The 21,108-nt window shown below is 35.7% G+C and overlaps 3 protein-coding genes across 3 annotated transcripts; 1 reads left to right on the plus strand and 2 right to left on the minus strand.

Annotated features, from left to right (window-relative positions):
* Positions 1 to 1,073: 1,073 nt before the first annotated feature.
* Positions 1,074 to 4,052, minus strand: LOC113296589 (transcription factor MYBS3-like). The gene is made up of 3 exons (XM_026544892.1): positions 3,514 to 4,052; positions 1,990 to 2,198; positions 1,074 to 1,798 (listed from the first exon to the last, which is right to left on the minus strand). The coding sequence occupies exons 1-3, from the start codon at positions 3,818 to 3,820 to the stop codon at positions 1,241 to 1,243; spliced, it is 1,074 nt and encodes a 357-aa protein (XP_026400677.1). The 5' UTR covers positions 3,821 to 4,052; the 3' UTR covers positions 1,074 to 1,240.
* An 11,277-nt stretch (positions 4,053 to 15,329) lies between these two features.
* LOC113294272 (F-box protein CPR1-like) lies at positions 15,330 to 16,296 on the minus strand. The gene is made up of 2 exons (XM_026542669.1): positions 15,691 to 16,296; positions 15,330 to 15,530 (listed from the first exon to the last, which is right to left on the minus strand). The coding sequence occupies exons 1-2, from the start codon at positions 16,294 to 16,296 to the stop codon at positions 15,330 to 15,332; spliced, it is 807 nt and encodes a 268-aa protein (XP_026398454.1).
* A 1,936-nt stretch (positions 16,297 to 18,232) lies between these two features.
* Positions 18,233 to 20,144, plus strand: LOC113294273 (B3 domain-containing protein At5g18000-like). Its single transcript, XM_026542670.1, has 5 exons — positions 18,233 to 18,517; positions 18,607 to 18,664; positions 18,764 to 18,903; positions 19,048 to 19,161; positions 19,881 to 20,144. The coding sequence occupies exons 1-5, from the start codon at positions 18,233 to 18,235 to the stop codon at positions 20,142 to 20,144; spliced, it is 861 nt and encodes a 286-aa protein (XP_026398455.1).
* Positions 20,145 to 21,108: the final 964 nt, after the last annotated feature.

The following is a 21,108-nucleotide window of genomic DNA, read 5'->3' on the forward strand; positions in this document are numbered from 1 at the left end:
TAGCTGGATGGGAAATAGGAAAAATGGGGATGGAAAATAGGGAAAACCTTTTTTTTTTAAGTTTTATAAGTCTAAAATCTATTGCTTTCACAAATCTTAACGAATATTTTACTACAACATCATTGAAAAATACCATCACGTGTCCATCTAGAACTGCATCCATACGTGGCACATGCAGCACTCTAGCTCGAGAAGGCACCCAAAAGTTATGTGAGTAAGGTTACATATGAACTTGACGTCCCAATGTAAGCTTAATTTAGTTGATATGCTTGAGCGCAAAGGAATTAGGCTATATAACTCTTGTGTAGTCTGTGGTGATGGAGTTGAGACTCAACACAATCTTGCTGGAGTGGACATCAGATTAGCAGGTATGTGATTGTCTGGATGCCCCAAGACAATTTTCCTACATTGCAAAATTGCTCATAGATTACGGTCTGTGATGCACACTACCAGCTGCTGGGCGTGGGTTGTTCCTAGCTCTATGAAAATGCTGGCAATTGGTCGGCATCATTCTTTCTTATCTAATTCTGGACACTTCATTTTAAGCTTAATTCCGACGGCGGTTGGGAAAGGAACTGTCGTATCTTTAAGAAAAAGCATAACTTCAAAAACTGATTTGGACTTGGGTATTGATGCTAAATCTCTGTTGCTAGAGTTCACTTGAACTTTGCTAGTTCAGTGCTCAACAATTGGGGGGCAAATATTTATTTGTTTTATTTTTTCTCTTTTTTCTCCCCCTCTGCCTCTGTTAGACTTTTCTATTTTTCTCTACCTCTAATGTGATTTTTTTGCATCTAATGCATCTTCTCTTTCGATCAAACAAAAAAAAAAAGACTTAACCTCTCAATGGAAGTTCGTATATATATCCAGTAAAAGGGCAGTAGTTCTGACTATTCTATACTTTAGTACCTATTGCCTGATCAAATGGAGGGAGAGGATGAGATATCGATGTGCTGAAGGTTCAAAGAGGTCCTAGTGACATACATCTCTACAAATTCAACTTTTACATGTATTTTGGTTTCCCTTCTCAACCCTATTAGCTTCTACGAACGGGTGGCCTGGAAGGGCAAAGATAAGTCAATTCCTACACTACGAATTCATTGACAAGAAAGAAGATACACATATTTATAGACAGGGGAGAACATACACAGCAACTGAAAACTGAAAAAACAGGACTAAACAAATTCTTTAAAAGAAAAATACTTTTTTTTTCTTCTTTTCTTTATTATTTACCAGATTCTTAAAGTGCATGGATTGCGTTACCCTCGCTGTTCTTTCCCAAATCTGATGCAGTTGCTGGCCGACTCACATGAAACGCCGACTGCCTGGATGGAGCTCCAAGCAACTCCATGGAAAGTGGCGATGGTTCGATACGAGTTCCACCTATACCACTCCCGCCTCCTAAAGTAAGTTTAGACATGCCCAATTCATCAACATTTACACGGTCTGTTCCGAGGATAGGTGTAGGCTTCAAGACCCGATGATTAGATATGGTAGTCTCGTTACCACATTGTTCCTCTTCAGTGCTTGGAGAACCAAGGTTTGGCTGCCAGAATGGGTATTGAAGTGGTATATATGCTGGGAAGAATATTGGGATTGGAGTGAAATTGTTACATGCTGCAGTCTCTTCTTCTATGGCTTCTACTGACGGTGAGGTTTCGTTGCAAGTGGTTTCCATATGTTCACAAACATGGTCGAGGGAGAGGTTCAAAGAAGGTAATGATTTTACATTGTCGGTTTCACCCATCTCAGACTCAACAAAGAATGGTTCTTCTTCAGGAACTGCTGGGGTATCAGACTGACAAACAGAGAGATAGAATATGAAATCAGTAACAAAACTATACAAAGAGTAAGTGAAAATCAACATGTTGATGAGTACTCCTAATCCAATTCCAGTTCTGTTCGATAAGCAAGTCCCAGAATCCCACCCTTGATCAGTTTACCATAATTTAGATGAAACTTATTACTTACAGGATATCAGAAACTCACCATGTCTGGAACCATGTCGAATAGACTAGACCGTCTCTTTCTTCTTGCTGCATTACTCTGTCGGATGAAATATTTCTGGGCATGGCTGGCGACCTGAGTAGGAGTCCTTGAGACAACATAATTACGGGCAATTCCACGCCAATCTCCTTTACCCAACTTCTGCAGACCCAGTAAGAACAGTCGGTGTTCCTCCTCTGTCCAAGGAGTACCTAAACACCGAACCAGATGACAACACAAATCAAAATTTACGCACTGTTTACCGAAATTTAATCAAAATTGAATTTCCAAAAAGCAATTACAGTGACACTTCTATAAGAAAACACTTCTCACTTTCAAGTGAGTGCATCAAAGACTACATAACGGGCAGGTAAGGCAAATCCCAGAATCAGCTAATTCAGATAAACAGGCAAGTCAACTCTCACAGTAAATAAAGCTCTCCGTGTACCCTTTCCAGAAATACAGGAATGTCTTCACAAAAAATGAAACTTTAGAAAATGCAAGTGCATGTCATCTTTTGCACCAAAAACCGGTTTAACAGTGAAATAAAGGAGAGAACAATCACTAACACTAAGACAGTCTAACTAATACGCTGACTACACCTATCTAGTTGAAATTTAGTTGTTCTACCTATAAGACTAAATGTACCCTCGAGACACTTAGCATTAGTATCTATTCGCAGGACAACCAATTCTTTTTTATAAAAAGCGTACACCGAAGTCTTCTGATTTCTCAGAATTTCTACTGAAAAAAACAGGGAAAGTACATAGAATGCTCATAAGAGCAAAATGCAGCAAAGAAGCTACTCTAAAGAACAATTGTTAAAACATATACATCATTGAAGATGATTCATGGATAAACTAGCATCCACTTCAGAAATCCTATCACAGTAAGAAACAAAATTATCTGCACAAACTTTGGAATTATAGAAAACTGTTGACATAAGTGACAACATTTTCTTGTTGCAAAGTTGTAACAGAAAAAAAATGATGTAATGGACAAAAAGCAATTCATGAAAATTCCAAGAAAACAAAATTAAGTTAAGACATGCAATACACCCTCCTTTTGGACATCATTACATCTCCAAGAATCACCACCAACCAAGCTAGAAATTGAGTCAAAAGACACAAAAACTAGATAAATTGAGCACTAACATAAATCATGAAAGTAGAATAAAAAATCAAATCAAAATGGATATTCTTATATGCTAAAAAATTGAAACACTTATTATGGATCAAAAAGATAAGTCAAAAGTTGTAACTAAGATACCAACAAGATAAGTTTTTTTTTTTTTTTTTGTATGATTATTATTATTGAGTAAAATACACTCAAATTTCAATTTTCTCAAAATTTCTCCACAACCCAAGATCTAACATTTAACAAACCCATTAACCAAAATTAACAAAAATTTCCATGCCCAATAAGATATATTCAGTATCCACAAGCAAATCCAATCTACATGAACCCATTTCTCAAAACACAAAAATTCAATCAAAAATGACCAAATAAGTTTAAAAAGAGGGTTACCTTTTTTGCGCTCAGCAGCACCCCGGCAATTAGAAGAACAAGAAGTATGAGCAGGATCATCAGAAACATACCCTTCTGGTATAGAATGATTATTATGATCAGGAGAAGAAGAATTATGAAGATTATTTGGTGATGCATTATTAGAAGAATTAGAACCATAATGAGATGACAAATTCCCCATACTAGCACTTTTCTTCATACAAGATCCATCTGTTAATCTAACACCAAACAATTTCACACCTCCTCTTGTTGGACATGTTCTTGAGTTATGTCCATTGTTACTACAATGAGAACACCTCCTTGTCATCTTCTCAACCAAAAACAAAAAACCAGGGGTCTCAAACTACAAATCCTCACACTAAAAATCAAATCTTTTTGAACAATTTACAGAGATATGATTGACATAAATAATGGGTTCTGCTCAAATTTTTTGTTTTTTTGATTAGAAAAGGATTGAAATTTCAAGGGAGAGAGAATGGGTCTCTTGGCAGAGAGAAAAAATAGAAGGGGATGAGAAAATGGGAGAGAGGGATTTTATTTAGTTTGGATTTAATTGATTTTTCTTTTTTAAGGTTTTTGAGCAACACGTGTCAGAATCAGAGGAAATGGTAATTAGGGTTTTGTTTGGATTTGATGATGAATTGAATTTGATGGATGGATAGATAGATAGATAGAGATAAATGTTACGTCCACTTGTTTTGTTGGGTCCGTACAAATGTTTTGTGTAGAGATGATGATGATAAATGAAGGGATGGTTTGACACGTGGAACGGTGCCAACTTGAACTTTTTTTGTTTGTTTTGATTATCTTGTCTTATTTTGGGATCAAATCGGTTTCGCACCTTGCTTCTAAATTGGTTGTTACATCTTATCTCTCTGCTCTGCGGTTGAATTTGTGAATAATCGGGATGTTTTACTTATCATGTTGATTTGTTTCCATTTTATCTGAAACTCTAATTTCGGCGATGCATTATATGTACAGGTTCATATAATTGGTGTTGCGGATTTTTCGTTTATCATGTTGATCATTTTATCTGGAAACCTAATCTCGGCCACCAATGCTCTTTATGAGGTGCCTATGGATGGTGTCTCAGATTCTTGGTTCATCATGTCAATCGTATTATCTGAAAGTTTATTTTGGGAAATGGTTTCTTTTTAGAGGTGCTCTTAAATGAAACTGAAAAGTTCTACGATTTGGTTCAGAAGTTATGGTTTATAGTGCGTTTGGATGCACGTTCAAAAGCTATTTTATGATTTCAAAAAGTCAGAAAATAAGAAATCAGTGTGGGTATAAAATTTTAAAACGAGTTTCAGAAATAAATAAGGTTTTGTTTCTGACTTCCGATTTTAGTATCCGAATGCGCATAATAGTAATTCGAAAAAAAAAAGCTGGGAAGTGTAACACATAATATGCATGCTGTAGCACATAAATGTGATTAAGATGTGTAACAGCAACAGTCTCAATCCAAAATCTTAGGTTTACTACATGTTTGGTGTGTGTTTTTTTTTTGGATGGTGAAATATGTATTCTTCAGATAATCTACTTTTCATTTGTTTTTCTCATTGTCTTACTCACGAAAGTTCAATTATATATCCCTTTTGTTTAGTTTAGATAACTTAGTTTTATTTATCCTTAATGGAAAATAAATATCTAGATATGTATAGCATATTCTAATATCCAAAATGTTCTCTCTCTGTATCACACCTTTGGAATAGAATAATGTTTGAAAATTACAAACCCGTATTATCTTAATTAAGAGTGCTAATTTTTTACGATTATCTAAACCTAAACATGGCAGCAGGGTATCTGTTTTTCATAATTTGGACTTTAAACCTTAGTCGACTATATTGTAGGCCTGAATCTTGATCAATTCCGTCATCGAACTCAAAGACGAATGCACAATTTCATTACTTTGTAGAAAAATGCACAAGTTATTTTCGTCTTTTATGATTTAATTTTCCGATCTCTTGTTTGATTTTGTGTATGTTTCTTTTGAAAGCTTAATTAAGAAGCTAACATAGTGTTTGGATGCCCTCACAAAATTTTGCTTTTAACTTTTGAAAGTAAAATAATAATAATCATCAGAAGTTAGGTTGACAACAAAATTTGAGAATAATCTAGAAACAAATTTTAAGTGCTTCTACTTATATAGAACTAGAAGTTGAATGTTCCGCAAAGAGTTAACTTTTTTGTTTCTAAAATCGTATTGTCAAACTAACTTTTGACTTTTAAAAATCGAATTTGAATAGATATTCAATGAGGTTTTTTGTGAAGAAATTTTCTTTTTTCTTTTGACTTCTACTTTTAGTCCAAACTCTATCAAAGAAACTTAAATGTTATATAATGCAGCTACACCTACCTGGGGAAACCCCGAGAACAATTTCGTCACTCTTTCTTCGTAAGTGCCAATAATCTCAGACGAAAGCGATGTAATTGTAAACCCGATATCATTCTTTGAATTTAGTTACGGAATTTTCCACGAAATTTCACCCAATCAACTTAAAATTATTTCAATGGTTATGAACATTTCTGAACAAACCAAGCCACAGACGCTTTGGAAGTCATGACCTAATTTGAACACAAAATTTAAGGTCTTGTGGTTCACACTTGAATAATTACGCGTGAAGTGACTGCTAAAACATGCAAAATCCACCTACTCAGAAAATTCAATCCTGTTGTCAGACTTGAGTGGATAACTTGTTGGACAGTTGCTTTAGATGTTCCTTTAAATGGTAACCGTCAATTATACAATGAATCTTAGATCAGCATCTTTTCTTCTCCCCGAGAAATGGATATTTCTCCATCTGGTCCCACATAGAGATATTTTTGACTCACTAGTGGGGGTCCATTCGGTTAACCAATGTGGTGCACTTTTGGTTAGACAGTCGACGGAAGAGATGAGATAAGGTGTACTGTTTTAGAAGGGTACTCCTTTATATACCCCTAAAAACACTAACAATACCCCTTTATCTGCCTACCCTCCGAGGTAATCTATCTACCCCATCAAAATATTTTTTTTGCGTACCCCGATAAACTACTGATATCTTTTCATTCACAATTATATACACAGTATATTCTATGTTCCACACTGGGTCGTTAGGGTTTTTGGTGAAGACTCGTGAGATTCATCTCATCAACCATACGAAGTCCATCAGTGAAACTCATCATAAAATTTGTTTGTTTTTGATCGATTAATAGTGATGATGGATGGGATTTTTTTAGTAAAGTCCTCACTGAACAACAATAAGTTTATCTTGTGATGGAAACCAGAACAAGTTGTGATTCATCCCAATTACCAGATTCTTGTTCGCGTGCACGTTATTCATTGGCCGATTAAAAATTTAAGTGTTGGACACACTGCCAACAAACACATATCAAAAGAACAAGCTTTCTTTCTTCTTCATTCTCTATTTTCTTTCATATAAAAAAAAAACCAATTACAGAAGCAAAAATAATCCAAGAACAGAAACGTATATATAGTTTTCCAAACTGATGTCAGGGAGTGTTTAACTTCTTTCAAACAAAGAGAATAATAAATAGAAATGAGAGCGACAATCTCCAATAATCCTAGTGTAATCCAAAATAAGGAAGAAAAGTAGAAGGAATCCAACAAAGCCAACATGAATGAACATGAAAGAACAAGTTTTCTGAAAATTTAAGCACAAGACCAACTGCAACTCCATCAGCAAATTCATCTCCTGTCTAAGCTACACCTGGCCAAGCTCCACCAAGATTTCACGCTTCTTTCGTTGCTTAGTGTGTATGTACAGTAGTAAACATATAATCATGTCACTGTTAAAAGAAATATAAGCCCCACAAATTTCAAATGCAGCATCAAAAAGTAAGAAATAACATAAGTTCACTTACAATATTCAAGGATCATCGAGGTCTACTGCAAATTCTCGTCGAGGTCTATGTCCTCTATAACATGCAAACCTTGCCCAGGTTGTTTTTGCTCGATATTTTCCCATCCTCGATGCAGCATTTCCATGTGTGGAGTCCACAATAGAGCCTCCTCGGTGCATATAGAATTCCATCCGTTGAGAACATGTGGTAAGGAAGCACCCGGTTTCAGTATTGCCTTAACGAAGTGTTCGTTGTCGAGATTGAAAATCGTCACAACCTTGAAATATTCTGGAGGTTGGGTCCTCAACGGTAACCATGTTGCGCATCCCATATTCGAATACGATGAGAAAATACATTTGAATGCAGAGGCAAAAATATATCCCATGTCGGGAAAAAACCATCCAGTACCTACGGGTTGCAGTGGGTTGTTTATATTGGATAGTGCGGAGTATACTGTTGTATTCCGTCATTCCATCAATTATAGGTACGTACATGTCTGGGTACATGGTCAGTTCTCGCTCCATTTCTATCTTGACAGTCTTCCATCCATCATCAGCACTCAACCCCAACATTTCGGCACAAGCTCGAAATCCACAATGCCCATCAGGTGCAACATTTTCCAGCCTCTCCACAACATCACTCAGAATCTTTGGATTATAAATATTTATTCCTCTAACCATATGTTGCAAGTACTCGTCGTCATACGATATATCCGGACTGTTTTTCTTGATCTTTTTCGTATACTTCCTTCTTTGTTTAGGCTCGTTTGTACATTGTGCTTTCTTCCTTTTCGACATTGTTTTACTGGGAAGAACACCATTTTCTGCTACTTCGTTCAAATCTGGTGGTGCATTCAGATCCGGCAAGTCAATACTATTGAGCTCATCACCCACTACATGAGATTTCATTGCCTTCTTTCGTGGCTGCACTTTCTTTGATGCTGCTGCAGAAGCCTTTCCGGTAGATGGTCTTTCCCAATCAGAAAGATCCCTCTTTGTAGATGCATCTCTCTTCTTTTGTGCTTATGTTTGTGCAATAGTTGGACGACCCCTGCTTGCAAATTTTTCTTTAGGTTCTTGCATATTTGTTTTACCCGGATCTGCAATCTCTATCAGCATTTCCAACATAAAATGCTTTTGAAACTCTGTGCAAGCTTCATATTTCATTCTGATCTTCCCAGACGAAAATTTCTGCCATCTTTTCATGTACAGGAACCATAGAAAGCTGCTTCCAATGGTCATGTATAGAATCTATAGAAATAGGATTACAATTCTTATGGTTGTTGACGATTTCACAAACACATGGTAACCCATGAGTTTTCCGGATGACACACAAGCATTTTCCCCCAAAACGACTTTTACCCATATTAGTTAGTTCCATACTAATCAACTGCAAGCCAGCATGAGACACTTTATACACCAATCTCTTTGTAACCGGGCTTTGGTTATATGCGTGTATCGCGACGGTTTTACTTTTCTCTAATGAAGCTTGGATATTGATAACGCTTGTTATCCATTGGTTGCCCATATCTTGCCTACATTTGAGAAAATCACCAGTGGAGCATTGAAGAATTTTTTTTAATGCTGCATGTTCGCTTTCAGCTCGATTTGTTGTGGTAATACCCAAGTGTAAAATATTATTTGTCCATGCATGAACGAACTGTTCTTTACGAGCCAACCATTGTTTACGCAAATAACTTACTGTGGTAGGATATTTCATGCTCCAAGTCTTGAGAAAGTAAGTCAAATCAATCTCATACATTGCATGGTTTGCGGACCTCCAGACATTCTTCCAATTTTTTTTGATGTTTTCTAGATATTTTGTTTCCTCACTGGGTATATCCTTGTCAAAATGTTTTGACACATTACAGGAGATGTGGAATGTGCATAAAAGGCGCGTAGCTTTAGGGAAGATTAAACTTACAACATTCTGTAGTCGTATATCATCATCTGTGACAACCACCGATGGAAGATGATTAGGAGAGTACAACTTCCTTAACCGCTCTAGAGCCCAAATATAATTCTCCGTCTTCTCCGCAGACATAAAGCAATACGCAATAGTGAAGCTTTGTGTGGTAGATGTCACACCCACAACATGAAACAACGGCATACCCCATCGATTCGTTTTGTAAGTACAATCTAGTAACAGAATCGTGGGGAAACATTGTGCAAGCCTTGAACCATCTGGATGTGACCAAAACAACTCCAAAACTCTTCCCGAGCTGTCTTCTCTCCGGTTAGATGTCACATAATGATGTTCGTCTAATAATTGCAACAATTTTTGCATCTTTGTTCTCCCTTCCATTACTTTCGTCCTGAATTTGGACTTGGCATTGTATATTGTTCGTGTTGTTGAAACATTTTTCTTATTTTGTCTCTTTAGCGTAGATAGAATTAAAGCGGGCTTCACTCCACCAACGGAAAAAGAAATGCACAAATCTTTTTCAGCAGGATTTAACCTACCTGAAAAAGAATGGCCGGTTAGTGTTTCATAAGGAAGATGATTGTGTTCGCCATTTAAAACCCGTAATCGCCAATTCGTTCCATCAAAACATGTAGCTCTCAGCCGAAAAGGACATTTACATTTTTTTGTTCCAGTCGTCCTCGGTTTTCTCCTCAGACATCGTGTTACCGCACTTTTTTCAACACTTATGTTAACACTTTTATACTCCCCAAATCTTTCACACGCCATTACAATGAAAGAGCCCTGTATTTTTGATTTTTTTCTTGGACTTCCTAATAATAACTACTGTTTTTGTCTCTGTTTCCTTGTCGTGACACCATTTAATAACCTCTTCACGACTCGCAAATACCTGCAGTAGTATATGAAGTTATTTATTTGCAAAGAATTATATTTAATGGTAATCTAAAATCCATTAGATAATTGAAACCGTACCTCATCAGTAGAGAATTCAGCCATCAAATCACAAGACTCTTGTGCTAGAGGAGATATTGGTTGAGGCTTTTCAAGATCAGTCTCCACTAGACCAGTAGATTCATAATGGTTTTCGATATACGACGACTATCCCTGTAGAAAATTATGCCTATATGTTAAATGCATATACAGAGTAACTAAGATCTTAGTTTCCATTGGGTCTAGAACATCATTTTTGAAGGGAAGAAATGACTTCAGTTGCACAACTTAAAAGATGATTTCAAAAAACTATTATCTTAGAAAAAATAATTAAATCATACCTCATGACGATATGGTTCGATCCCCAAACATTCCAAACGGGATTCTAACGATTCCATAGTGGAGTTATTTGGGGTTTTTGTATGTTCTTCCATGATATATAGTATATATCATCTAATGAACTAATAAAATTAAATTTTATAATTATTCTAGAAGAAAGATTTTATTTGTTCGCATATACAGGGATTCATTCATTTTTGCCGATACTATATATTCTGCTATATATGACTATTATGTAAAGAGGGGTACGGTTAAACAAAATTTAAAACAATTAATTTTTTTTTATGTTAACCAACTTATAACTGCCATAACTAACTGTAGAGGGTACCGTTAGCATTTTTAGGGGTATATAAAGGAACACCCTTTTAGAATAACGAGTGAAGCAGAGAATTAATTTCTAGTTTGATCATTTTTTAGGGAAATCGGTTCTTAGAATTTTGGACAGGAAGTTTTAGCGAATTACAAAAGCAGGACTGTTGGAATCTTTTCCTTGGCACAAGGGATATTATTATTCTTGCAATGTTGCTGCACCCTCGCGAAAAATTTGGAATCTTGCAGGATACTCATGGATTTTTTTTTTATTTTTTTTAGTTAATGAAAAAGTTAATGCTGAGTTTCGAAGTCACTGATATAATCACCCGATAATCTTAATGATTTTTTTTTTTTTTTTTGAAATTTTAATCTTTCATGTAGTTAGGAGACTTTTTACGGTCAACTTCTACAAGTTTTAGAAATTTGGTCATAAAGTTTTAGTAGTAAATGAATGAATGCAGAATCTTTTCTCCATCGTTGAGGGATTATTCTTCACTTTTGCTGTGTGATTACTTGGAAAGTGCTAATAATCAACATCAACTTGACCTTTCTGGTGGACTAGAGGGAGATAATGGATTACAAGTGAGCCAATTGGAGTTGGACAAGTTTGTGGTGCGATAATCCGATTTGGCTGCAGTTGATTATTAGACGTGGATAAAAAGGGATAAGTTGTTGTTGGATAGGTTGGTTTCTGACTGCAACATCATTCGTTTCGGATGGTGCATGCAGCATGCCGCATGAGTTATGTGACAATCATTTTGATATCTAGATCTTAATGATAAATTCTTTGTAGTAAATAAATGTGATGATTCAAAAACCACGTGTCTACGGCAGCACAAGAGTTACCATGTTGCTCATTATTTTATTTATTTATTTTGATCGGCAAAGGTTAAAAATGGATTGAAGATTTACAAAGAGTAGGAAAACAAGCTCAAAAGCTACAAACAACTGTAACGTTCATCATTAGCGTGAGTTAACGGTTATCGAGCTGATTGACCGCCGCTCGAAATCCTATACACTCTTACAGCTACGAATATTTATATCCGGAGAATGAAATTATCTTCTAAGCGGAGGATCTTGCAACCCTGGAAAGTAAATCTGTAAGCTTAAAAGGTGATAAGTTTAGTCCTTAAGCTAAAAGACTAACGCAGTTACGCATGTAAATACACATGAATTGATCTTACTCCCTCTATTTCCAAAAAAATAGACTGGTTAATGTGCAAATTCACACAAACCGAACCTATTCTTCAGAAAGGGAGGGAGTAATACTATTATACAAATGTGAATGGACAACCAATAATCTGACGATTTAGAATCGTATGCTCTGTCCATTACATTGATACCCAGCTTTGGAGTAGATTCCTTTATAGAGTGAACAAACACTTGCTGACTAAGACCAATTATTAGCTGCTCGCGCGTTCAAACAAAAGTTGGTACTCTAGTTAGTTGTTGCACTAGGAGAAGAATGATTGCACGTGACAATAAGATTAAGATCTAATCCCTAATCTAAGGATGCTTTGTAATCTACTAATCCGTATCACTTGCACATTAAAAAAACACAATTGATGATAAACCAAATTCTATATTAGAGGCTTCGTACCAAAATAAATTTAAAATGTTATCTTCCCCGTAAACTTGTCTTTGATAAACTAATTAAGTTTTGACCCCCTCATTTTAATATTCCTCCGATCATGTGCTCTACCCCATATAATATCTTTGCTGTTTTTAATATTTTTGTGCAGACCATTCCTTCTCTTACACATGACTAGAGATATCACAGACCCCACGTGCCAAACCTTTTCTTCCACTAGGAGGTTTTTTGTTTTCTTTTGTCAAATATAATCTTCCTAAGTTTTTTTCATTTTTGTTCTTCTTGAACAAAAAAATCGACAAATATCAGCTCTATTAAACTCATCTGAATCACAGTCGGCAATCCCATAAGAATTCTCCACTGTGGTCAATTCACTCATTTTCCAAACAGAAATGACTCAAAAGTTTGGGGAAAAAGAAAATTCTCATTTACAAGTTGTAGCATGTAGGTTGACTTAAGGGCAATTTTGACATCTACTATATTCTAAATCCGGCCATGGAACAGAAAAATGAAAATTTCCAAGTAAGTGTTATGGGGAATCAGCCTTAGTGTCAAGAGGAATCATATCACTGATAAAAGTACCAAATTTCACATAAAACAGAGTTAACTTACCCTGGTTTAAGTGAGGCACCGAGGCCCAAACCTTTTTTTTTTCTTTTTGTAATATATGTAGTAAATTCAGCATCTTAGCTCAACCCCTGCTAAAATGGTAGCCAAGTCCAACTATTTTTGTACGACACCGTTTTGTTTTCAAACCCTTCCTAGCTAATATCAATCCCAGTTCGGCCACTGCTAGCTTGCTGGAATGAAATCACATTTTTAATTTTATTTGACTCTCACATTCTCATTTATCAGGATTTACAACAAAATAAAAAAAAATCATCATTTTTAATTTGGTACGCCGGATATACATATAACGTATCTGGTTTCAGACCTATCCACATGAATAGTCTCCCGCCTCATCATCATAAGATGAGAAGAGATAACTGAAAGTCAGATTTTCTTTCTTTCTTTTAAGTAAGAAGAAATGGAAGCAAGCGAGCAAAGTTTGGTGATCTAAACAAATGAAAAGTCTAAATTTTATGTGCAAAACTCCAAGCTATCAACTGTCAAGAGAAAAGCAGTGAATGAGAGAATTAGAGATAGTAAAGACTTCATTTTTACTACTTTTCTTTATGAGATTGTTGTGGGTGGTGGTGGCAAGAGTGTGGGACTTTAGGAATCTCTAGACATTTTTTCTTTTTTAATTTTATCTTCTTAGATAGATAGATTTATAAAGTTAGTAATAAGATAAGCAGCATATTATTGAATTTCAAATGATTAATCTAAACAAGTAAAGTTAGATTAGATAGAGATATGTTGATTTATGTTTGTTTGAATAGTAGATTTTGACATCTCAACCCAAATCATAATCCATCCACACACTTTTAAGCCGCCCCCGCCCTTGGTTCTCGAGTTTCGCGTGAAAGTCGATACCAATCTGGTCTACACACGTGGAAATTATGCTGTGTGTGTTTTCTTTGAGATGAAGATGTTTGCGTATGATTATGATTTATGATTATTCTTGTGTCGTGGTTGGTTGGAGTAACTATTTGTCTAAGGTTTATAGGGACAAGGGCTATGAATTAGTGATCCATCAATTACGGATGCCGTCGATGGAAGACATTATTCTTTTGTAAGATTAATGGGCTTTTAGAGCCACTGTTCATCTTGTCTTTGATAAACTATTTGTCTAAGGTTTGGATTTTTCATAATTTTTCTGTTGTTAGGTTTGTGTAGTAAAGGGATCAATTTACTTTCGCCAACAACACCAAAAACATCCATTATCCACCAAATTCGATAACTTATTTTAAGTACTATAAAATCACAGTCGGTGGACGTAAATAACGGCATAAAAACAAATTCACAGGTAAAAGAAAATAATCAACAACGGTTGCCGTGGCCGTGATGGTATCACTAGAGATTAGTGATAGAAAATGATTTCAGATGGTTAAAGCTGTTATTGGGCTTACTTAAATTTCCCGACTCTAAACAAAATCCCAAATTTTAGGTAGTACTAATCTTTGGTCTGGGTAATGTAACGGGCCAATGGCAGAGAAGGCAAGAATTTGCCACAAGATAGATGTCGAAATAATCTTAAGGTTTGTAATAGTCCCATATCAGACAAAGGGATTTCAAAGATCTTCAATATATCAGATCAGGATTGAGATATCAATCACCAATCAGCTATGGTTTGGATGCCCAACAAATAGTCCTACATGGGCTATCAGCCAACCACCAAAAATATTTCAGAGCATATTGGAATCCCGGCCTCTCCATCCATTCCTGATTTGGTTTTCAGTTCTCGTCAATATCTTTTTGAGTTTTTGTTATTGCAAACTTGATTGGTTTTTGTTTTCGCAAACTAATCTAAACACAGGTATATGTCACATATGATTGGTGAATCTAAACAAAGATCAGCAAAAACTCCACAGCCAAACAAAGAATGTTTCACCAGGAAAAGAAAAAAGGCAAACTATATATGCACATACATAGCAACAAACTCAAATTTGCAGCCAAACAAAGAATGTTTCACCAGGACAAGAAAAAGGCAAACTATATACGCACATATATAACAAACGGAAAATGGGTTATTTGTCCAAATATTTTTAAAACATGGTTCTAATAAACGAGTAAAAATTATTAAGTGTGAAATGGACAAAAAAAAATAGCAATGATGAAACTGGATTCATCCTGTCTTAAACTTAAAGAATAGCGAGGATGAAACTAGATGCATCCTGACGTAAATTAAAAATAAGAAAAAGTATTTGAAAATAGGTAGGATGAAACTGTTTACATCCTGGCTATTTTTACATTTTTGTCCATTTAAACAGTATTAAAATCTAGATGTCTTTTCCTCAATTCTGTCATCTTGTCCAACATAAGTACATGAGCTGGGTAAAAATAAGCTCGTTACATAGCTCTCTGCTACGCACGATCCATAAATACCAGGAATCGTCACCTTTTTAGCTCTATCACTTCTTGGATTATATAAGATGAAACTATGATCATAATTTGCCAACAGAATTTCACCATTCTAAAATGAGTGTATCAGAGAATTGATGCAAAAAGGATAGTGTACAAGCAACTGATTATTAGCAGTGTAAAGTATAGACCAAGATTCTTTTACACCGTATTCCCACATTACCCACATACCAACACGACGACCAGGTTGTTGGAGAAATAAACAAAGATACCCATCTAATGCTCCAAGTAGCTGTTTTTTTTACTACACCATCATTTTCCACGGCCGCTGGTAATGTCAAATCGTGAAATCTTTCTTCACAAATACCAAAAGAAACAATAACATCAGGGACTCTTTGCATTTGCATACTTTCAACTCCTGGCCTGCCTAACCAGTGAAGAGATCCATGAACGGTAATTCTCGAACGTCTAATATACCACTGAAAACAGTAAGGTATGAATTGATAAGTGTTATTCCATGAGTTTGATCCAAGATTATAAAGCTGAACCCCACACCTACTAGTGACTCCAACAAAACCCACGGCTTTAATCAACTTAAAATCACCAATCTTACAATCATAACAAAACCCATATATAACTCTATGTTTATCGATTATTAAATCATATGGAAACTGGTTATTTGGCGATTTGGGTACTCTCTTATATTCTTTAGTTGTTGGATTCCAAATACAAATGATATGATCATCAAAATACTGATCACCAACAAGAATGCACAGCAAACCATAAGAAGAACCGAAAATATCAACATGACATGCAAATTCGTATGGATAGCGTATTTCAGTACCCTTTTCACATTCTTCAGATGTTGATAAATTCATAGAGTAGATTATGTGTTTACCATCCAAAAAACATTTAAAAATGGTATTAGGATGATTCTTCTCAACAGAAAGATCATAATGAGTTTTGACAAAACTAGGATTGGAGAGTAGAGTGTACCAGAGTTTGTATACACACCTACATAATGATATAGACTTAAATGGTAACCTTAAAAGGATGTTCAGGAGAATGTCTTCCGGAACAGGAATGCTTGACATGATATGTTCTTATTCTTGATTGTTTGCTTGTTCGATTGATATTGAGAATATTTATGTTCAAGGTTTGGTAAAAAAGAGTTGAAAAATGATCAAGCTTCCGTCTGTATGAGCTGAAATTTGAGAGTTTGGTGTTATTAACAGGGAAGACTCGGCCTGGTTCCAATTACATGTGGGCGGCAGGAACAAAGTACTGGTTACACGTGTTAAAGAAGTGAACGGTATTGTCTGAGGTTGTACATACACGTGTTAACAAAAAAGAAAAAAAAGAGCCCACACCGACCAATCCAAATTTTTGTACTAGTTTTGATTTCCCAAAATGTTTCTGTTCTTTTTCCTGAAAGTCAAAAATGTTTCAGAAGAGTTTTTTCGGTCAGCGTAATGTGCGAAATTCTCGACTAATGTTGTTCGAAAATGCTATGTTAAATCAGTGAGAAGAGTCAAGTAGACTTTTATGCATGCGAAATTTCAAAGGCATTAGACAAGCAATTCCATGTACGTTAGAGGTCACGTACATGCGCTGTTTAGTACGAAACCCAGTTATCGGAAGTAGAATGGAATAATACAAGAACTCCCAATATTTGAAAGCCGTGAGAATGCAATTCAATTATTCAAGTGCATGCTTTTAATTTCTATTGGAATTGCCCTAACTAGCATATATAGTACTATCCTTTATTTATTTTTCCTCGGTAGATCATTTTGGCATGATCCTAACCGACTAATTTTAAAGTGAGCATTTGAATGATACCAAAATCGAATACCCTGAAATGCGAAGACAAAATCTATGGGTATGCTAAACCCCACACAAAACTATAAAACCTACCAAAAAAGAAATGGTATGTAGGCGGTACTATAGAGTTTTTGTTACTACATTACCTAAAGTCTTAGACCTTATCTAATTGTAAATGGATCCTTCTTCGAGATCCCAACAATAGTATAAATCTCTATATGGTGATTCATCTGCCGCTCTAACAGGAGCTACACTTGTCTGGGAGATTCTAACACGTATGCCTGAGGAACATGGCTTCCATTAACTGTGTCGGAAACTGGGAAAGCTTTTATCAATTAGTAAGCTGTCTTGATACGACATTACACGAACTTGTAACGTAAGAACATCAACTATAACAGTAACATACACCATCACAATTGTGCTAGGTTTGCTGCAATGCTAACATAGTACTTTAATGGAACCTAGAGAAGAAATAACGAACACAAACCCACATTCAGAATCAAAATAACCCAAGATTGAAATGGATGAAAATAAAGCTTTAGAAGTTAAAGAATTCAATACAATGATAATAGAAGAAAAAGATTATCAAGGAAGTTTAATATGAAACAAATAGCACCACCAAGAAAAGATAGAAAAAAAGTTGATGGTAGAGGAAGAAGAACAAGGATGCCAGATTTATGTACAGCTAGAATCTTCCAATTAACAAGAGAATTAGGTCATGAATCTGATGGTGAGACTATTCAATGGTTATTACATCAATTTGATTATTGTAGAAATAGACAAGAAGTTGTGGGTGCTCAGCCAAATTAAAGTACACCACCCTCTTTTTTCAAAGTGATGATGATTGGAGAGTTTGAAAACAAGCTTGTAAGTTGCTCATATTTCTTCTATTTGATGTGAACTAAACATGCATGTTGATTTGAAGATGGTTTATCTATAATGTTGCAATTACCCTCATAATTAACTTTTAGTTGCATGATATTGTTGAATGAAATGTCTGAATTTGTTTATTATTATGACTCAATTATGCAGAAGATACCAGTAAATTTTGTTGGGAACTTCAACGGGATGATTCCTTATGATTCTATCCTTCGAAGTCCATCAGGATGTTGGAATGTGAAGGTTAGAGAGGAAGAAGACGGTGGTTTATCTTTCCGAAATGGATGGCCTGATTTTGTTGAAGCACATTATTTAAGCCATGGGGATACTGCTACTATGAAGTATGTCAGTAATTCACAGTTTGATGTTAAGTTGTATGGGACAAACGGATGCGAAAAGGTATTACCTTCTATGGTTAGCAATGGCGTAAAATCAGAATATGGACAAGCAAGGAAAAATTAACTGATTATGGTTCAGAGTTTGATCAGCATAAGTATCGTGCAAGCGATTTTGGAAGAGATTCCTTTTGTCAGGACAAAAGGAACCGTGAGTTATTCTTGCACTATATGCATCTTCATCATTTTATAAATTATTTATAAGCTTAGGCGATTAGCGTAATCCTATCTTTCTTATGTATGCATGTAGGTGGATTATTTAACCGCGATGCACTGAAGAGAAAAGCAAATGTCATTGAGGGAAGGTCAAAGGTTCATCACCCAGAATGTTTCTGTGAAGGGAAACCGTATTTTTTGGCTAGCTGGACAGAGAATAAGAAATATCAATTGGTGAGATTCCTCGTATTATTTTTCTCGTGTTAGAACTAACGGAATGTACCATGTTGGTCATCGTGGTGATTATGTACTTCTTTAATAGATTTTACTTAAATTGGGTTGGATTGTGTATTAATTGATGGTTTATGTCTCCTGCAGGAGATTCCCGAAAAGGTGGTAAGGAAATTGGAAAATACATTGTCTGATATTGTCGCTCTGAAAAGAACTAATGGAAGACTTAGGAGTGTGGAACTGAAGAGATCTGAAGGCAAGGTTTGGTTTTACAAAGGTTGGAAGGAATTCACAGAACATCACTCTTTAAGGGATGGTTATGTTTTAAGAATCAGTTAAGATGGGAACTCACAATTTTGTGTACGTATTACCAATTTTTTGGAGTCTCTAGATGATTCTGAAACCCAAGGAGAGTCTAGTCTAAAGAAAAGGTGTCGGTTAATCCAAAGGGAAGAAGATGATAACGTGACATCGTTGGACACACCTCTATGTCGAACTCATGTTGAAAGTAAGACAAATGAGGAAAGAGCAATGCTGACAGTTCCCCCTGGTTTCGATATCTCTGTGCAACTCAACAAAAATAAGGGAAAAAAGTCTTTAGTATCCCATGTAACCAGGTTACCGTGTCTAGGAAATGAAATAACTATATCAGGTGATTGTCTACCAGTTGTTAAACAAGAAGAGATTGAAGACACGTCCGATGCGCCCGCATCAAAACTTTTCCGTAAATCATCATGGAGAACCAAAGGCAAACAAATGGTTCCTACGGTTGACAAAATATCCTTTCTTTGCAGTTTATATTACGAGAAAGCTATATAACTAGTGCGTATCTGGTAAGAGATCTTGACCTAAAAACTCCACTCTTTTATAAAAACCCATGATTATTGGTCTGTCAGTCTTGAATATACAAAAACAAATTTTCTCCATCTATTTATGTGGTGTGTTACCTGTAAAATGAAAAAACTTTCTTACCTGTGCAGCATATTCCTAGCAGCTTCGCCAAGAAACATCTTCCGGAGAACATAAAGAATGTGATGGTTCGAAATTCAGACAATAAAGTGTGGACGATTGGATATCCTTTCAGAGGTTATAGAACACATCTAGCTGCTGGTTGGAGTTCTCTTAGACGAAATTTAGGTATCTCCAAAGGAGATGTTTGTGTCTTTGAGCTGCTTAAGGAAAAAGATGCAGAAATGAGAGTTTCAGTTTTTAGGGAGATTGACAATGTGATAACCAGGTTATGATTGGGTTACAAAAAGGTGTCATGCTTCCTTTTATTTTATTGTATCGAAGTAGTAATGTATGGTAATTTCTAAATTTCAACTTTTGTCATGAAAAGAAAGTTCACATACGGTACGGAAAGGTATCTGTTTACTCCAACCCAAAGTAAACAAAGCTAAGTTATGAGTTCACATATGGTAAATTAAGAACCACATGCCAAAATACTAGGCCACCCCAGCTGGATGTGGATAGGCTGTGTGGCGCGCTAACCACATGCCAATCTTGTCTAAGGAGGATCTTCATATACTTCTTTCAATATCAAAGCCTTTATCTTTTATCTTGGTCTAAAGTTTTCTGGGCTGATTTGGAAATACACATGTAACCTAGCTGGATCCCTTGGAATGAGCTTTATTCGAATCTATGAACTCGGTTGTTAACAAACCAAAGAACTAAATTTACAAAGTCCATCTCCAAATGACCATCCTTTAGTGCACTAGTTGTTGTCTCCTTTTGTGTCCAACTTTCTTGTCGTCTTAAGATTCTTTTTAAGAGCTTCACGGCCAAACAACCGGTAATCACCCCTGCGCAGATAGTTTCTCCTTTTGTGTCCAACCTTCTTGTCGGAGGGGTGCGTGACTTTTGGTAATCTAATCACATGCTCGATGCACACAACTGGTTCTTTCAAAAATTAGCAACCAGTTTAAGAATAAAACTTGACTACATTTCTAGTATAAATGACTTAGTGGCGAAGAATCAGTGAGTTCCCATTCGAGTAACCTTAGAGTTGCTGACAAATAAAACAATTTTTGTTAGGCCATTCACTTCCTTGTAAATTTGTTTGACAGTTGACAGTTGTAAATGGTAGTTGTACCATGCATGCAATTTCACCCATCATTTTCAGCTAATAATGAAAGAATATTTTAACATTTTATACTCATTTGTTTGTGGAGCGCTGACTAGTTGACTAATTTAATAGTCCCTTTCTCT

This window comes from Papaver somniferum, chromosome 7 (assembly GCF_003573695.1).
Source record: "Papaver somniferum cultivar HN1 chromosome 7, ASM357369v1, whole genome shotgun sequence".
NCBI lineage: Eukaryota > Viridiplantae > Streptophyta > Magnoliopsida > Ranunculales > Papaveraceae > Papaver > Papaver somniferum.